The sequence below is a fragment of the Gigantopelta aegis genome, chromosome 8 (genome assembly GCF_016097555.1).
Source record: "Gigantopelta aegis isolate Gae_Host chromosome 8, Gae_host_genome, whole genome shotgun sequence".
In the NCBI taxonomy this organism is placed as follows: domain Eukaryota; kingdom Metazoa; phylum Mollusca; class Gastropoda; order Neomphalida; family Peltospiridae; genus Gigantopelta; species Gigantopelta aegis.
In genome coordinates this window covers 46,470,635-46,490,494 of record NC_054706.1, presented here as the reverse complement: position 1 = coordinate 46,490,494, position 19,860 = coordinate 46,470,635, and the positions used below count along the sequence as shown (strand labels likewise).

General features: G+C 37.6%; 1 protein-coding gene across 1 annotated transcript in view; it reads left to right on the top strand.

The window, feature by feature from the left end:
- Positions 1-19,860, top strand: part of LOC121380025 (potassium voltage-gated channel subfamily KQT member 1-like) — a 107,411-nt gene that overhangs the window by 43,591 nt on the left and 43,960 nt on the right. The window contains exons 3-4 of the mRNA XM_041508745.1: positions 8,190-8,280; positions 17,345-17,471. Of these exons, the coding sequence (XP_041364679.1) occupies positions 8,190-8,280; positions 17,345-17,471 (218 nt within the window). The remainder of the gene's footprint in view (positions 1-8,189; positions 8,281-17,344; positions 17,472-19,860) is intronic.

Genomic DNA, 19,860 nt, shown 5'->3' with positions numbered 1-19,860 from the left:
GTGGTTTATTTTCCAAAGACCAGGCAGCGACGGTTGTCCTCTTGCACAACCAGAAAAAAACATATGTGTTGCAACATGGGTAATGGACATTCTCTACAGAGGATCCTTCCTATGCCCGTTACGTTTGTTGATGGAGTGCACTAGATGCATTGATCCATGCTACTCATGTCAGGCTTTGTGTTGCCTACTTCTGGGTCTAGTAATGACAGCTTTGTTGCTTTCTAGATGAAACCCATATGATTATCATAGTTTAATAACATGTTATGCCATTCATGTTTTGAATGCGATATATAGCCAAGTACCTTCGAAACTTCAAAATATCTCACAGGCCTTTACTAGGAATATCTGTCTCTTTAATTAAATTAATTTACATTACAACTGCTATGTTATCACACTGCAGCCTTCATTGGCACATGAATATCTTTTTCATAAATTGGTTAGGGTAAAATTCAACATAATTATGTTTCACAATAGTTTAAGAAGATACATTAAAAATATATATCTCCTGTAATGATATTTCGACCATCTCAAGCTGACTTATTTTTAAACCTTTCTTCCTGACACAAAATCAATCACTTGTCAGACAATGTATATCCTATTGTCCAGATTATTTTTGTTTATAGCCTTGAATATGTTTGTTATTTGCATTCATATGGTATATTCATAGTCGCCTCCTAGACGCGGAACATCATGTAACCAGCATATATACACCGAAAGACCGTAGGCCAATCACATGTCTTCAGTCACTCTTCCCGACGCCATATAACTGTAAATAAAATGTGTTGAGTGCATAGTTAAATAAAACATTTCCTTCTTCAGTCACTCTTCGAACAATACAATAGTTTAATCATAACATGCACATTATTACTTTTTAAACAGACTACAGATGAAAGCACATTATATCCACCCCTATCCCACCCAATCTGAAGCAGCTATATGTTACAAACAGAATGGACTGGTTATTGTATTCACTCAGTTTCTTTCTAGTAGAACACACACGGAATGAATTTGGAAGAAGACTTCACCTTGCCGGTCAGTCTTGTAGATCTTGGACAATTTCAAACGAAAGTGTGTCAAGCTATTCCAAAGACATTTTGGAATGCTTTATCACCAGTATTGTATATGTGATAATGATGCGTTGATAATTCATAATTTGTTGTAGATTTACTTTCGAACATAGTCGAACAAAAACCAACATTGCACATCGAATATCACCACACGATTGCTGCAATGATTAAACATAAAGATCACGAAACTCACGGCAATATTTAAATATATTTCATATTATATCTGAAATAGATGTAACCCATGGGGTGCGGTGGTCCTACACAGGGCATTCCCCCAAAATACGACTGCCATGTAGATAACAAACGCTCATTAGCCGAGGCTATATACACGGCCGCCGTGTAGGCCTACGTGTATGTAGCGACTTATGTGTTAAGTAACAAATATGGCGACCTCCATGACGGTTGTATTTATACAATTCATATTTGTACACAATATTTAGCACGATGTTTGTACTGTAGTCGACTGGTCCTGAGCGCAAAAGGATCCTTACGAAATGCGGCATTTGGGTAAATACGAAGAAGGTTGTCGGCAGTGCAAATCAAAAGAAGATAAGCGGCCAGATTTTTTAAATGCCCTTGCGTATTATATTATAGATTGAAACAAATACCTGGGGTCATGTATCACCAATGAGGGAAATAAAATAGCTTTACAAAATAATAAATAAATTAAACATTGGGAACGGTGGGTAGTTTAAAGCAATATATCTAAAAATGCTCAAAGATGACATCATGTCATCCTCCGGAAATACATTCTGGGATATTTCATTAAACAAAATAAACGATAAAAAAAAAACTTAATACCCCAATTTCGACTTTCGAGAAAAATCGCATTACTCTGCCGGACTAATCAAATGTCATAGCATGGGATGTGGTGTGCGTGTTTGTGCTTGCGTGGTGTGTGTGTGTGTGTGTGTGTGTGTGTGTGTGTGTGTGTGTGTGTGTGTGCGTGCGTGTGTGTGTGTGTGTGTGTGTGTGTCTGTGTGTGTGTTGGGTTTGTGGAGGGGATGCGAGCGTGCTTGTGTGCGTTTAAAAAAATAAACAGTAAGAAAACATTAAACAAAACCGAATGAATGAATGAATGAATGAATGAAGGTGTTTAACGACATCCCAGCACGACAAATACATCGGTTGTTGGGTGTCAAAGAAAGGTAAGTATATGCATATTAATTATCAGTTTAATTTTAAATACAGTGTACGTTTTGCTAAATAAAAATATCACAGATAAGTATAATAAAATTTAGAATATTAAAGGATCATTCCCGAGTTTGCTGCATTGTAAGATGTTTTCGACTAATAGCATATTTCTACGATTAAACTTACATATTAAATATATTTTCTTGTTTAGAATATCAGTGTCTGTATATTCAATGTGTTTCTGGTCGTCTTAATATTTGTAAGAAGCACACACTGGAGTTTGTCTTCAAATAATTTCGTACGTACGAAAAAATGTTTTTTAGGAAATAAAATGAAATTTAACCTAGTACAAATATTATGACGATCAGAAACACGTTTAATATACAGGCACTGATATTTTATGCAGAAAAATATATTTGATATGTAATTACAGCCGTTAAAAAGACTCTATTAGTCGATAACATCTTAAACATTGCAGCAAACTCAGGAATGTCCCTTTAATCAACATCTAGTATGAATTTTAAATAAACAAAACTACAACAGTTAAAAAAAAGTTTGTTTTGTTTAACGACACCACTAGAGTACATTGATTAATTAATCATCGGCTAGTGGGTGTCAAACATTTGGTAATTATAACTCACAGTCTTCAGAGGAAACCCGCTACATGTTTCCTAATGCAGCAAGGGATCTTTTATATGCACTTTTCCACAGACAGGAAAGCACATACCACGGCCTTTGTCCAGTTGTGGTGTACTGGTTTGAACAAGAAAAAACCCAATCAGCTGAATGGATCCACCGAGGTGGTTCGATCCTGTGACGCAAGCACGTCAAGCAAGCACTTAACGGACTGAGCTAAATCTCGCCCGCAAACAACAGACAAACATAATATACTGAGATGTCTGTACACGAACAGCACGAATGGACTGAGAGTTTCCTACTGTTGCAGTTGCTTAGAACTTGGATATGTTTTTAAGGTGCTCATATACCTTTATGGTTTCGAACACGCCTACCCAGAGTCCGGCCTCCGATATGATCGGTGGTCTGACTCGGGGCAGGATAAACCTAACTACTATAAAAAAAATAAAAAAATTTTTAATATAAGGCCAAAATATTAAATAACACTACGCCATCATTAATAATTTTTGACTGCGTCCTTGATACATATGTAACCCTATTCTATATTAATAATAAAAATTTAATTTGACGCAATTTTAGAAGGGGAGGTCTAAAAATATATAATTTACCTATATAATAAAATTATTTAGTCTCCAGAGTTGCAGTTGCAGTCAGACTCAGTTATACTTATGTCCGTGCTTATATAAATTAAAGTTTAAGCACGCTGTCCTGGGCACACACACCTCAGCTATTTGGGCTGTTTGTCTGTCCGTCCAAGACAGTGGATTAGTTGTTAATGAGAGAAGTCGTTGTAAGTGGCCTTACACTTTTCTATCGAGTCGTTAGAATCGCACAAGTTGGGATCCGGTACCGGGATGCGAACCCAGTACCTACCAGCCTTATGCCCGATGGCTTAATCATTACACCACTGATGTTTGATTCCTAATACCCGTACACAATTTATACATTTCCTGGGATGTCGTTAGAACAACATTTCTTTCTTCTTTTTTTCATAATTTAGAAAAACAAGTATTTATTTTATTAAACTAAAGTAGCCATGCATATTGTTGAATAGCCAGACTAATTTGGTTCAGAATTTTCTAGTTATGGTTTACCAAGACCGAATATTTTTGTCTCTGTAAAGCTTTATTTCATGTTTTATATGTATCTTTTTTAATGATTTGTCTATTTTATATTGAAAATAAGGACAATCAAAATAAATCTCTGTCAGTGCACGCGTCGATTTTTATCCTCGTGCGTCAATTTTGTTCATTTTTATTGTTTATTTCCCGCGGTGTGACATCGATTTTTGCCGAAAGGTCATCGTGCATGAACTAGAACATGCATTCCGATTTCAATTTAAATATGCCTCTTATTTTGGTATCAAATATACCCACCTTTTCTGTGTAACCCATGCTTTACAAATAAAAAAAATAAAAATAAAATAAAAAAACGCCGCATCACCGCGTCAATTCTGGAACTTTGGTCTGACCTGAAACCGATTTTTTTTTTTTTTTTTTTTTTTTTTTTTTTTTGTGCCTAAAATATAAATTTTACATAAAATAGACAAATCTAAAACAATTAAATATTAAACATGAAATAAAGCTTTACAGAGACAGAAATATTTCGGTCTATAGCTTACCAGGCTAGCTTTGCATACAGCCGCTTCAGGCTCTGAACGAAAAAAACAAAATCCTCGACAAATAAAAATTGTCGGAATGTCTCCCTTACATACAGAAAGTCTAGTTCTGAGACACTCATAAAAAAAACATCCCTGGCCTATATTGATTTAGTTGCCATGCAATTCATCCAGGTCCTGATTTGTGTGTGCTCGAATGATGAATAGAAATACGTGGGAGATGGAGATAAGTGTTCGTGATGGAGACACGGCAGTGACTAATATTATAACACATAGGATTTGCAGGCGCCTTAAAATAATGTTCTTTGTAAGAGACCAGGCGGGACGTAGCCCAGTGGTAAAGCCTTCGCTTGATACCCGGTCCGTCTGGGATCGATCACCGTCGGTGGGTCCGTTGGGCTATTTCTCGTTTCAGCCAGTGCACCACGACTGGTATATCAAAGGTCGTGGGATGTCCTGTCTGTGAGACGGTGCATATAAAAGATCCCTTGCTGCTAATGCAAAAGTGTAACGGGTTTCCTTTCTGAGACTATATATTATGTCGAAATCACCAAATAAGAGACGTGAAGATCGCTTGATCCTCACTAATCCTTGCCCTGGAAATGTAACCGGCCTCGGTGGCGCAGTGGTTACGCCATCGGACTACAGGCTGGTAGGTACAGGGTTCGCAGCCCGGTGCCGGCTTCCACCCAGAGCGAGTTCTTAAGGGCTCAATGGGTAGGTGTAAGGCCACTATGCCCTCTTCTCTCTCACTAACCACTAACCAACTAATAACTAACCCATTGTCCTGGACAGACAGCCCATATAGCTGAGGTGTGTACCCAGGACAGCGTGCTTGAACCTTAATTGGATATAAGCACGAAAATAAGTTGAAATGAATGGAAATGTAACACAATGCTGGTTTAGCAGTGGAAATGGAACACAATGCTGGTTTAGCAGTGGAAATGGAACACAATGCTGGTTTAGCAGTGGAAATGGAACACAATGCTGGTTTAGCAGTGGAAATGGAACACAATGCTGGTTTAGCAGTGGAAATGGAACACAATGCTGGTTTAGCAGCACGATATGAGTCATTAAGTGTCTAACGTGACCTAGAGAACTTGTTATAGGCTACTTGTATCAAAAAGATTCTTTCGCACATAGGCGCATGGATAGGCCCCTATTGTTTGTAGGTGGGGGGGGGGGGGGGGCAGGGGGGTTGCCCGAATTAAATGAAAATGCCCGAATCTGGATAACAAGATTTCTTTATATTAGTATTACTGTCAAACAGTTATATAGGGTTGCACAAACTAATTTTGCGGATATAATGATGGAAATTCATGGTTAAAAAGGTCTCAGGTTAACACATTTTCCCCAAATATCTCTATCATTGTTGGCCGAATTTGAGAATTTGCTTCAGCACTAGGTGGACAGTTGAACACACACACACAACACCACCGCCCCCCCCCCCCCCACCCCCACCCCCCACACACACACCCTCCGTCCCCTGTCTGGTACGCTTCTGCTTTCGCAGCTGTCTATGTATAACCGGCCTCGGTGGCGCAGTGGTACAGAGTTCGCAACCTGGTACCGGCTCCAACCCAGAGCGAGTTCTTAAGGGCTTAATGGGTAGGTGTAAGCCCACTACACCCTCTTCTCCCTCACTAACCACTAACCAACTAACAACTAACCCACTGTCCAGGACAGATAGCTGAGGTGTGTGCCCAGGACAGCGTGCTTGAACCTTAATTGGATATAAGCACGAAAATAAGTTGAAATTAAATGTCTATGTATACATCTGGAAATTAATTAAGCATCGCCTACATTGTATTGCAGCCGAAACAATGCGCTTAGAAGTGACTGTCCGTGCCGACGAGGTTTAAACCTGATATTTATAGTTTTTACATATCCTGTATCTACTTGGTATTTACCGAGATGTCATAAATAAATTTTACTTCAGAGAAGTACATCAGTGTGATTCCAACTCCATAGTTATTTGTCATACATTCCCATGCATATTTAAAGTTCCTGTCGTTTTCTCTAGAACTCATTAAAGACTGACGTAATGACAGTGTCACTTGCTGTCAGTCTTCTTCAACATCCTCCGTATAGCCTCCATTAGAAACATACTTATCTGCCCTTGATTTGCATGTGCGCTAAGCGGCCCAAACATGCACTAAATTACTTCCGGCGCGTTTACGCTCCAGTCGCTTGCAACAAAGGCTCTTTGAACATTAATTTCTTTGTTTGGTATCTGAAATGGTCACAAAGTATAAGTCACATGGTCAAACCTAGATGGTGCCCAATTAATTTACAGGTGTGTGTGTCTGTGTGTGTGTGTGTGCGTGCGTGCGTGTGAGTGTGCGTGCGCGAGTGTGTGCGTGTGCGTGCGTGCGTGCGTGCGAGGGTGTGTGTGTGTGCGTGCGTACGTGCGTGTGTGAGTGTGTGTGTGTATATATATATATATATCCACTGTGATCTGTCCTGTGCGTGATTAAAAAAAAAAAGCAAATGCACCTGCATTTGTATTAGTAATTGATATACAGTACGCATAGGATAACAAAAACGCACGTGCAATTACTTTAATCTGGCCGTTCAGCCCATTGTCTTCATTACTTTATTAATTTGATTGTAATTTGTCGAGATTTTTTTTAATCGGTCTTATAAATTTTGTGTGTGGATGCAGTTTTAAAACTTAATAATATGCTGTTTTATGTAAGTTATAATGTTAATCAGTGTGGCGTTACATGCCAGTTCATCTGTTCCGTTTTGACGCCTGTGTGTGTTTGTATAGCTATGTAATATTCATATTGTTATGTTGTTATACATCGTCCATGCTTTCATTCACTTACTTTTGTTTGACATACAGTACGGTCGTCGATAGTTTCATTTCATTCATTCGTTCGTTCTGGGGGTGGGGGGTCGGGGTGGCAGCTGGACTATAGACAAATATCTTGAATGATGATTCATGATAGCAACCACGGCATTGTCACAACATCCCTTTTGCTCTGTCTTGTGCAGAGAAACGCCTTAAGATATAATAATTGTTTTGTTGTTGATTTCATTCATTCATTCATACATTAATTCATTCATTCATTATTCATTCATTCGTATTGTTTTATGTTAGCAAATATCATTTGAATGTGAATATAAATGTTGGTTGGTGTTGTAGATGCATTCATTTATTCAGGTCGGTTGAGTGTTTCGTTTGAGGTGCTTGCGTCGCAGGATCCAACCACCTCGTTGGATTCATTCAACTGATTTTTTTCTCATTCAAACCAGTGCATTAAAAATGGTCAAAGGCCGTGGTATGTGCTTTCCTGTCTGTGGGAAAAGTGCATATAAAAGATCCCTTGCTGCATTAGGAAAAAATGTAGCGGGTTTCCTCTGATGACTACGAGTCAGAATTACCAAATGTTTGACATCCAATAGCCGATTGATTAATTAATCAATGTGCTCTAGTGGTGTCATTAAACAAAACAAACTTTTAATTCATTAATTTATTCATTCGTTCTTTAAATTATTCATTCATTTGTTCATTCTTCCCTTTATTCATATTGTTTTATGTTAATAAGAATTATTTCGATGCCATATGTTGATCTGTATTCCAAATTCATTCGTTCATTCATTCGTTCTTTCATTTATTCATTCATGCATTCATTAATTCATTAGTTCGTTCAAGTAATCAATCATTCATTAATTCATATTGTTTATTTATCGTGTATTATCTTGATGTCTTGCGTTTTGTGTTGCAGATTCATGATGGTGCTTGTCTGTCTCATCTTCAGTGTCTTATCAACAATTGACCAATATACATCATTTGCAAATGAAACTTTATTTTGGATGGTAGGTATGGGTTTAAGTTGCACGTCTCTTTATTCATTTTGTGGAATGTTATCAAAATTTAATCCATACATGCGACGTCACATTATTGTTCTAACTGTAAAGAACCTACAGATGAGAACAATACAATTTGATTTGTGTGTGTGTGTGTGTGTGTCTCTGTGTGTGTGTGTGTGTGTGTGTGTGTGTGTGTGTGTGTGTGTGTGTGTGTGTGTGTGTGTGTGTGTGTGTTAATTCGATCCCACAACTGACTGAACTTTTACACTGTAAACAAGGACATCACTTTAGCCCATGAGGCCATACAATTGTAATTTGAGTTTTAAAAACATGAATCAGAAATTATAAATAGAGTACACATTTAGCACGTGTAACATGCCTTAATACCAGCCATCCACAGCTAAGAATTTGCTGGACGAATCGTTCAGATTCGGCCCGAAAAGATCCTGTCGTTTGGGGTCATAAGTATTGTGAATATTCCTTACCATTTTAACTTCTTTTTTTTCAATAAATAATGTAAATATCAGCTACTTTTTGCAGTCACGTTAAAAATTTAATGAATAATCGATTAAGTAGGAGAATGCACTCCAATGTGAGAATTCGTAAAAAACACACAATTAATACGACCCCATGGGGCTCGTTAATTCTTTTTTCACGAATTCACATTTGGCGTTAATTCTCCATTAGAGGGCGAGACGTAGCCCAGTGTTAAAGTGCTCGCTTGATGCGCGGTCGATTTGGGAGCGATCCCCGTCAGTGGGCCCATTGGGCTATTTCTCGCTCCAGCCAGTGCACCGCGACTAGTATATCAAAGGCCGTGGTATGTGCTATCCTGTCTGTGGGATGGTGCATATAAAAGATCCCTTGCTACTAATGGAAAACATGTAGCGGATTTCCTCTCTGTGACTCTATGTCAGAATTACAAAATGTTTGACATCCAATAGTCGATGATTAATAATCGATGTGCTCTAGTGGTGTCGTTAAAAAAAACTTTTTTTTTTTTTAGTCGCTGTTTTAGCTGCAGTTATAAAACGTGTATGCCAGAAGTCATCAAGGCAACCAACCAGTGTCCCATGACTGGTATATCAAAGGCCGCGGTTAGTACTGTCCTGTTTGTGGGAAAGTGCATATAAATGATCCCTAGCTGCTGATGGAAACTACGTAACAGAATTATTATCATCTGTTTGATATCCAATAGCAGATGATTAAGTAATCAGTGTGCCTTAGCGGTAGTGTTGGGGCCACTTGCGGTGCACTGGTTGGAACGAGAGAAAAGTCCCATCATTTAAAGGGACATTCCCGAGTTTGCTGCCTTGTAAAATGTTTCCGACTAATAAAATATTTCTACGATTAAACTTACATATTAAATATATTTTCTTGTTTAGAATATCAGTGTCTGTATATTCAATGTGTTTCTGGTCGTCTTAATATTTGTAAGAAGACCAAACTGGATTCTGTCTTCAAATAATTTCGTACGTACGAAAAAAACATATTTTAAGAAATAAAATAAAATGTAACCTAGTACAAATATTAGAACTATCAAAAACATGTTTAATATACAGCCACTAATATTTTATGCAGAAAAATAGATTTAATATGTAATTACAATCGTTAAAAAGTCTCTGTTAGTAGATAACATCTTAAAGACTGCAGCAAACTCGGGAATGTCCCTTTAAATGGATCCACCGAGGTGGTTCGATCGTGTGACGCAAGCACCTCAAGCGAGCGCTCAACCGACTGAGCTAAATCCTGCCCCCTTCGATTACATGTCTAACGCGTGATAATTTCGATACTTTTTTCGAGAGAGAAATAGGAAGGAAATGTTTTATTTAACGACGCGCTCAAAGAGAGAAATAGAGGAAATGTTTTATTTAACGACGCGCTCAAAGAGAGAAATAGGAAGGAAATGTTTTATTTAACGACGCGCTCAAAGAGAGAAATAGGAAGGAAATGTTTTATTTAATGACGCGCTCAAAGAGAGAAATAGGCTCAAAGAGGAAATGTTTTATTTAATGACGCGCTCAAAGAGAGAAATAGGAAGGAAATGTTTTATTTAATGACGCGCTCAAAGAGAGAAATAGGAAGGAAATGTTTTATTTAACGACGCGCTCAAAGAGAGAAATAGGAAGGAAATGTTTTATTTAACGACGCGCTCAAAGAGAGAAATAGGAAGGAAATGTTTTATTTAACGACGCGCTCAAAGAGAGAAATAGGAAGGAAATGTTTTATTTAACGACGCGCTCAAAGAGAGAAATAGGAAGGAAATGTTTTATTTAACGACGCGCTCAAAGAGAGAAATAGGAAGGAAATGTTTTATTTAACGACGCGCTCAAAGAGAGAAATAGGAAGGAAATGTTTTATTTAACGACGCGCTCAAAGAGAGAAATAGGAAGGAAATGTTTTATTTAATGACGCGCTCAAAGAGAGAAACAGGAAGGAAATGTTTTATTTAATGACGCGCTCAAAGAGAGAAATAGGAAGGAAATGTTTTATTTAACGACGCGCTCAAAGAGAGAAACGCGCTCAAAGAGAGAAATAGGAAGGAAATGTTTTATTTAACGACGCGCTCAAAGAGAGAAATAGGAAGGAAATGTTTTATTTAATGACGCGCTCAAAGAGAGAAATAGGAAGGAAATGTTTTATTTAACGACGCGCTCAAAGAGAGAAATAGAGGAAATGTTTTATTTAATGACGCGCTCAAAGAGAGAAATAGGAAGGAAATGTTTTATTTAATGACGCGCTCAAAGAGAGAAATAGGAAGGAAAAGCTCAAAGAGAGAAATGTTTTATTTAACGACGCGCTCAAAGAGAGAAATAGGAAATGTTTTATTTAACGACGCGCTCAAAGAGAGAAATAGAGGAAATGTTTTATTTAACGACGCGCTCAAAGAGAGAAATAGGAAGGAAATGTTTTATTTAACGACGCGCTCAAAGAGAGAAATAGAGGAAATGTTTTATTTAACGACGCGCTCAAAGAGAGAAATAGGAAGGAAATGTTTTATTTAACGACGCGCTCAAAGAGAGAAATAGGAAGGAAATGTTTTATTTAATGACGCGCTCAAAGAGAGAAACAGGAAGGAAATGTTTTATTTAATGACGCGCTCAAAGAGAGAAACAGGAAGGAAATGTTTTATTTAACGACGCGCTCAAAGAGAGAAATAGAGGAAATGTTTTATTTAACGACGCGCTCAAAGAGAGAAATAGGAAGGAAATGTTTTATTTAACGACGCGCTCAAAGAGAGAAAAAGATGTTTTATTTAACGACGCGCTCAAAGAGAGAGGAAATGTTTTAGGACGCGCTCAAAGAGAGAAATAGGAAGGAAATGTTTTATTTAACGACGCGCTCAAAGAGAGAAATAGAGGAAATGTTTTATTTAACGACGCGCTCAAAAAGAGAGAATTTAATGACGCGCTAGGAAGGAAATGTTTTATTTAAAGACGCGCTCAAAGAGAGAAATAGAGGAAATGTTTTATTTAACGACGCGCTCAAAGAGAGAAATAGGAAGGAAATGTTTTATTTAAAGCTCAAAGAGAGAAATAGAGGAAATGTTTTGACGCGCTCAAAGAGAGAAATAGAGGAAATGTTTTATTTAACGACGCGCTCAAAGAGAGAAATAGGAAGGAAATGTTTTATTTAAAGACGCGCTCAAAGAGAGAAATAGAGGAAATGTTTTATTTAACGACGCGCTCAAAGAGAGAAATAGAGGAAATGTTTTATTTAACGACGCGCTCAAAGAGAGAAATAGGAAGGAAATGTTTTATTTAACAACGCGCTCAAAGAGAGAAATAGAGGAAATGTTTTATTTAACGACGCGCTCAAAGAGAGAAATAGGAAGGAAATGTTTTATTTAACGACGCACTCAAAGAGAGAAATAGAGGAAATGTTTTATTTAACGACGCGCTCAAAGAGAGAAATAGAGGAAATGTTTTATTTAACGACGCACTCAAAGAGAGAAATAGGAAGGAAATGTTTTATTTAACGACGCACTCAAAGAGAGAAATAGGAAGGAAATGTTTTATTTAACGACGCGCTCAAAGAGAGAAATAGGAAGGAAATGTTTTATTTAACGACGCACTCAAAGAGAGAAATAGAGGAAATGTTTTATTTAACGACGCGCTCAAAGAGAGAAATAGAGGAAATGTTTTATTTAACGACGCGCTCAAAGAGAGAAATAGAGGAAATGTTTTATTTAAAGACGCGCTCAAAGAGAGAAATAGGAAGGAAATGTTTTATTTAACGACGCGCTCAAAGAGAGAAATAGAGGAAATCCACTGCTGTCACACATAATACTCAAAGAGAGAAATAGAGGAAATCCACTGCTGTCACACATAATACTCAAATAAAAAGAAAAGCAGCACGGAGTCTTTCATATGTACTTTCCCATGAACAAGACAGTACATACCACAGGTTTGATGTCCAAGTCGTGGAGCTTTGGTTTGAGTAGGGATCCAGGCGCGTGCGCAGGGGAAGGAGGGTGGTGGGGGTGTCTCAAGGACATTGTCTTCTTTTTTTCAATACCTTTTTTCCGTGCAGCATGTCTCGATCCTTCCTCTAAACTTCGCTTGCTACAGTCTAGACCACCACATCCACCCCCACCACTCATCCCTTGCTAAAATCCCTACATATGCGCCTGAAAACAACGAGAGTCCACTGAAGAGGATCGACCCTGCAACCCACGTTAGACGAACTCAATTTTACAAGTCTTTAAACACATGACATGACACGTGTTCAAACGTGACTAGAATGTTTGTACTAATTATTACCACATTTAGAATTTAGCAATATGTCAAAAAGGTTTTTAAGGAAGTCTATTTGAATAATAAAGATTTTAGAACCTTAAAGCCGAAGATTAAGAAGTGCAAATCATGTTGCCGATAAATTAACTATTATTTTTAATTAGCAGCAAGGGAATTCAATAGATCTTTTTTTTCAAAAAGGCATACACCTATTCTTCTGATATAATGAACAGAAAAACAGCTTATTTCCCGACGGGTCGGTTTCGTACAGCTTGCCTCTACTTTGCATACTTAATTGGCAATTTTATTTGGCGTGGAACAATGCGGCAGATGTTTAGAACACAAAATTACTCACATCTCTTGGGATCCAGACGATGTTGATTTAAACACAGATCATTTTATAAAATGACTTTGCATACAAGATTGGCTTTTTTCGACAGTGAACAATGTTGTAGCTGTTTAGAAAACATGTAATGACGAGACTAATTTGAAAACGGTTAATTCAACAAAAATGTCTTGAATCAAACATTCTTTGTATGTACATATATCATTGTCATTCTTTAAACTCTAGGAATGAACCGAACAATGCTACTGAAAGCTAACTTAAGCCTCGTTTCAATGCATTACTGCATTAATGCTGAAAATATTTCCAGCCTATTTAAATGAGATTTAATTCAGTAATTAAATTACAAATTAACACCAAGTAACAGATTGTAGTAACGATTTAAAGAGTGTGCTGCCATTTTGAAACATTTTTCGCTATAGTTTGTTTTGTTTAACGACACCACTAGAGCACATTTGATTTATGAAGCATCGGCTATTGGATGTCAAACATATGGTAATTTCAACATATTTCCATTAGTAGCAATGGGTATTTTATATACCATCCCACAGACAGGAAAGCACATACCACGGCCTTTGATATAAAAGTTAATAACTAGATGAAACTAAGTTTCTTTCACAACAAACACTGTCACATTATCACCAATGGCAGACGTATGTTATTTGGTTTAGTACTACCTATAACTGACATAAACTCCCCCCACAAAATGTAGGCTGCAACTAAAGGTTTTATTCATATATCATTTTTCTCAAACAGTATGTCGACTTATTTTAACAATATCAGTAATATAACATACATACATGCCTGTGCCAAAACACTAAAAAAAAATATCAGTACCATAATTTGAACAAGAACTGACATCTGTTTCAATACAATTGCAATTCAAAAAGATATCATGTCCATCATAAATTGCCTCATTGTTGTTGTGTTTTTTGTGGGTGTATATCTGAACTCCTCAATAGAAGAGGGGGCGAGATGTAGCCCAGTGGTAATGTGCTCGCTTGATGCGCGGTCGGTTTGAGATCGATCCCCGTCATTGGGCCCATTGGGATATTTCTCGCTCCAGCCAGTGCACCACGACTGGTACATCAAAGGCCGTGGTATGTGTTATCCTGCCTATGGGATGGTGCATATAAAAGATCCCTTGCTGCTAATCGAAAAGAGTAGCCCATGAAGTGGCGACAGCGGGTTTCCTCTCTCAATATCTGTGTAGTCCTTAACCATATGTCCGACGCAATATAACCGTAAATAAAATGTGTTGAGTGCGTCGTTAAATAAAATATTTCCTTCCTTCCTTCCTCAATAGAACACTAAGTGTGATGTTGTGTTCAGTGTTGTTCTGGATATTATGTTCTGTTAGATCGTTAGATAGGGCCTTAAGCCATCGGACTACAGGCTGGTAGGTACAGGGTTCGTAGCCCAGTACCGGCTCCAACACAGAGCGAGTTCTAAAGGGCTCAGTGGGTAAGTGTAAGCCTACTACATCCTCTTCTCTCTCACTAACCACTAATCAACTAACAACTAATCCACTGTCCTGGACAGACAGCCCAGATAGCTGAGGTGTGTGTGTGTGTGTGTGTGTGTGTGTGTGTGTGTGTGTGTGTGTCCAGGACAGCGTGCTTGAACCTTAATTGGATACAAGCACGAAATTAAGTTGAAATGAAAGAAATGGCCAATGACAGCAATGAACTTGAAAGAAACTGAGAGAAATCAAACTTAAATTCTAAACAATAATTACATGTCTACATCCAATTAAGGTTCAGAGCAGAAAGGGGGGGGGGGGGGGTATATATATACAGAATTTGCAATAAAAATATACAAACGGGCTTTTGTTTTACCGAACTCAAACATTAAGGCTAAACAAACATTTTTGCTGCTCTGCCAAAAGTTTTTCAGATGAAACTGAGCGGTTTAGACGGCTGCCAGTCTAAAGTGTACTGTCATTTATCACGAGCAATCCAAGGAGCCAAAAATCACCAATCACTTGCTAATCAATCTTTGGTTTAAAGGCAGTCTCCATAGAGTTATTCAAGGAACTGCGGGAGACAGCACCGAAATACCTAAACTGATCGACATACATATAAGTAACCTGTTTAAGAATCACATAATATTGAATGGTTACAATGGGCGGGATTTAGCTAAGTCGGTTGAGTGCTCGCTTGACGTGCTTGCTTCGCAGGATCGAACCACCTCGGTGGATCCATTCAACTGATTAGATTTTTTTTTTTCATTCCAACCAGTGCATCACAACTGGTTAAGAAGAAGAAGAAATGTTTTATTTAACGACGCACTCAACACATTTTATTTACGGTTATATGGCGTCAGACATATGGTTAAGGACCACACAGATTTTGAGCGGAAACCCGCTGTCGCCACTACATGGGCTACTCTTCCGATTAGCAGCAAGGGATCTTTTATTTGCGCTTCCCACAGGCAGGATAGCACGAACCATGGCCTACCATAATCAGCATTACCTGGAACATGGGACGGGATATAGCTCAGTCGGTTGAGTGCTCGCTGGAGGTACTTGCATCGCAGGATAGAACCACCTCAGTGGATCCATTCAACTGATTGGATTTGTTTTTCGTTCCAACCAGTGCACCACAACTGGTCAAAGATTGTGGTATGTGTTTTCCTATCTGTGGGGAAAGTGCATATAAAAGATACCTTGCTGCATTAAAAAAAAAATGTAGCGGGTTTCCTCTGATGACTATGTGTCAGAATTATTAAATGTTTAACATCCAATAGCCGATGATTAATTAATAAATGTGCTCTAGTTGTGTCTTTACACAAACCAAACTTTTTACCTGGAACACATTTTGAAATGCTAAATATATACTGATGGAAAGAAATAAGGGAACACATCAAATTGTAGACCAAATTTAATTCACTACTAGCGTAGTAATTTCTGTATTTCATACCAAGTTGTAATGTGGGATTGAATGTCTGTAGTGTTGAATGTGCTGCCTATATGTTCCCAGTCAACTTCTGACAATATGAATTGATTTTTGATGCAGTCATTATTTCTTGTTGCTATCTGTGTGATCCTTTATTTCTTTCCATCAGTATATATAGTACCAAATTTACGAAGCCTGTTTTTCTTAACACGGGTGTTTAAGCTTTGTAAATGTATGTAGTTACACGCGTGTAAGACATAAACACGCTTTGTTCTGTTGGCCCATAATATATATTCTTAATGGTTCCAGCCAGTGCACCACGACTGGTATATCAAAGGCCGTGGTATGTACTACCCTGACCTGTGGGATGGTGCATATAAGAGATCACTTGCCGCTAATCGGAAAAAAATGAAGTGGCGACAGCGGGTTTCCTCTCTCAATATCTGTGTGGTCCTTAACCATATAATCGTAAATAAAATGTGTTGAGTGCGTCGTTAAATAAAACATGTCTTTCTTTCTTTCTTTCTTTTATTCTTAATGAAATAATATTTCCATACTATACTAATATTTACCCAACAGCCGATGTGTATTTTTGTGCTGGGGTGTCGTTAAGCATTCATGCATTACGTACGACACAGGAGATGGCAACTGAACACACACACACACACACACACACACACACACACACCCTCCTCCACGCCCTGCAGTGCTGGAGCAAAACTTCAATCGTGCAAAAATTATACAGATATTCGGTAACCTGAAACTTTGTACTATGTATGTCCATCATTCTGCCCTGAAAGTAAGTTGTAATCCACGTAAATATGCGTAGTGATTCATTTGCATCCCTATATAGCTGTTTGGTCACAGTGTTAATATGAATAAATGTTGTTATTCAGTTTCGTGCATTTTCGTTTAATTCGGGCAAAAGTCAGTCTGCCCCCCGTACGCGTATGCATTCATTCATTAATTCATTCCAAAATAATAGTATAATTTAATATTTTGTCTTTTACGGAAATATCACGATTAATATTATAATTATTGGAATGTTTAAACGAATACATTTTTCTTTCTTTCTTTTTTTTTCTTTTTTTCAGGAAATATTTCTAGTGATATTTTTTGGTGTTGAATACGTGGTACGGCTGTGGTCAGCTGGGTGTCGAAGTAAATATATGGGTTTAGGAGGACGAATTAAATTTGCATCAAAACCAATTTCAATAATAGGTGAGGCTTTCGTTTTCCTAATATAAATCATCCATATGGTATGTTAATGTGGGAAAACATTTAATAAATGAAAATGACGATGTTAAATGGTGAGAATATAGGTACATATATTACTTTTCCTAGATCAATGCACCATGTTTTTAATTGAATAATATATTAGTCAGGTCCCATTTTCAAGAAAAGCGCTTATTTATCGATGTACGAGCTTTTTCCTTTTTTTTTTTTTAATTTAGGCTTATATCGAACATACTTTTCTAACCTAATCTGAGGGCAATTTGTAGCCATTCCCCCCCCGGCCACCCCCCCCAAAAAACGTAATGTTTTCATCTGAGAAATTTCGTTTAGGGATTCACAATAACAAAAACAAAATTGTAGTTACGAAATCTAGGATTGTGTTGAAAATCCTAAATACGAAAAGACGTGCGTACATTTCGTTAATGACTGCATGAATGGTCAATTAATGCAGCTTTTAAAACGTTTTACCAGATTTCGACTTTTTAATTTTAAGATCCAGATTAATCTTGAATTTTACATTACAAATTACTAGTGCGTGTATTTCTTAATCCGCTACATCTGTTTATTACGGTAGACGAGACATTTAAATCCGTGACATTTTTGTATCCTGGAAAGTGATACGTATGCCGTAGACAGTGTGCTTACCCTCCAAGTGGGATGTGGTGAGATATAACACGCACACAACGCAAACAATTAGGTGTAAATGGCAATATGTTCATGGAAAATCCGTGACATTTTTGTATCCTGGAAAGTGATACGTATGCCCTAGACAGTGTGCTTACCCTTCAAGTGGCTATGAACATGAAATCATAAATGTGGTGAGATATAACACGCACACACAACGCACACACAATAAAGGTGTAAATGGCAATATCGATCATGGAAAATCCGTGACATTTTTGTATCCTGGAAAGTGATACGTATGCCCTAGACAGTGTGCTTACCCTTCAAGTGGCTATGAACATGAAGTCATAAATGTGGTGAGATATAACACGCACACACTGCACACACAATGCATGTAAATGGCAATATCGATCATTAAATCCGTGACATTTTTGTATCCTGGAAAGTGATACGTATGCCCTAGACAGTGTGCTTACCCTTCAAGTGGCTATGAACATGAAATCATAAATGTGGTGAGATATTAACGCACACACAATAAAGGTGTAAATGGCAATAATCGATCATGGAAATCCGTGACATTTTTGTATCCTGGAAAGTGATACGTATGCCCTAGACAGTGTGCTTACCCTTCAAGTGGCTATGAACATGAAATCATACATGTGGTGAGTAACACGCACACATAACGCACACATAACGCACACACGATAAAGGTGTAAATGGCAATATCGATCATGGAAAATCCGTGACATTTTTGTATCCTGGAAAGTGATACGTATGCCCTAGACAGTGTGCTTACCCTTCAAGTGGCTATGAACATGAAATCATAAATGTGGTGAGATATAACACGCACACATAACGCACACACAATAAAGGTGTAAATGGCAATATCGATCATGGAAAATCCGTGACATTTTTGTATCCTGGAAAGTGATACGTATGCCCTAGACAGTGTGCTTACCCTTCAAGTGGCTATGAACATGAAATCATAAATGTGGTGAGATATAACACGCACACATAACGCACACACAATAAAGGTGTAAATGGCAATATCGATCATGGAAAATCCGTGACATTTTTGTATCCTGGAAAGTGATACGTATGCCCTAGACAGTGTGCTTACCCTTCAAGTGGCTATGAACATGAAATCATAAATGTGGTGAGATATAACACGCACACACAACGCACACACAATAAAGGTGTAAATGGCAATATCGATCATGGAAAATACAAAACAGAATAAAATAACTACGCCGACATGTGTGTATGACTTTGTCCTATTTTTCTTTTAATAACCCTGAATTTCAAAGGCGCTGGTTAAAAGTACAACAAATCGACTTGTTTGGTTTTTTTCTTCTCGTCAGACCAGCTCAATAAGCTAATTAAAGTGAACGGCAGCTGGAAGCTTCTATTTGCAGTGCATTATATAAAAATCCGTTTAATGATATAACCGCCTGACTAATAACATGTTCTGTTAATATTAGAAACGCAGAGAATAGTCTGTTCTGAGAGTAACTTTGAATGAATGACGTATATACAATTTTACAAATCTAATTAGGTACTTGCATAGCATTTCGTTATTAACAGTTCATTTTGGCCACTTTTATACACACTGTAAGTTAGTTATATATGGAAAAGACAACGTTCTGCTCATAACTGTTATGACGTTTAACACATTTAACTGAAACATAATTAAGTTAATATATATGTATATATTGGTGTTGGGTTTTTTTTCAAGAAGTACAGGCATGAT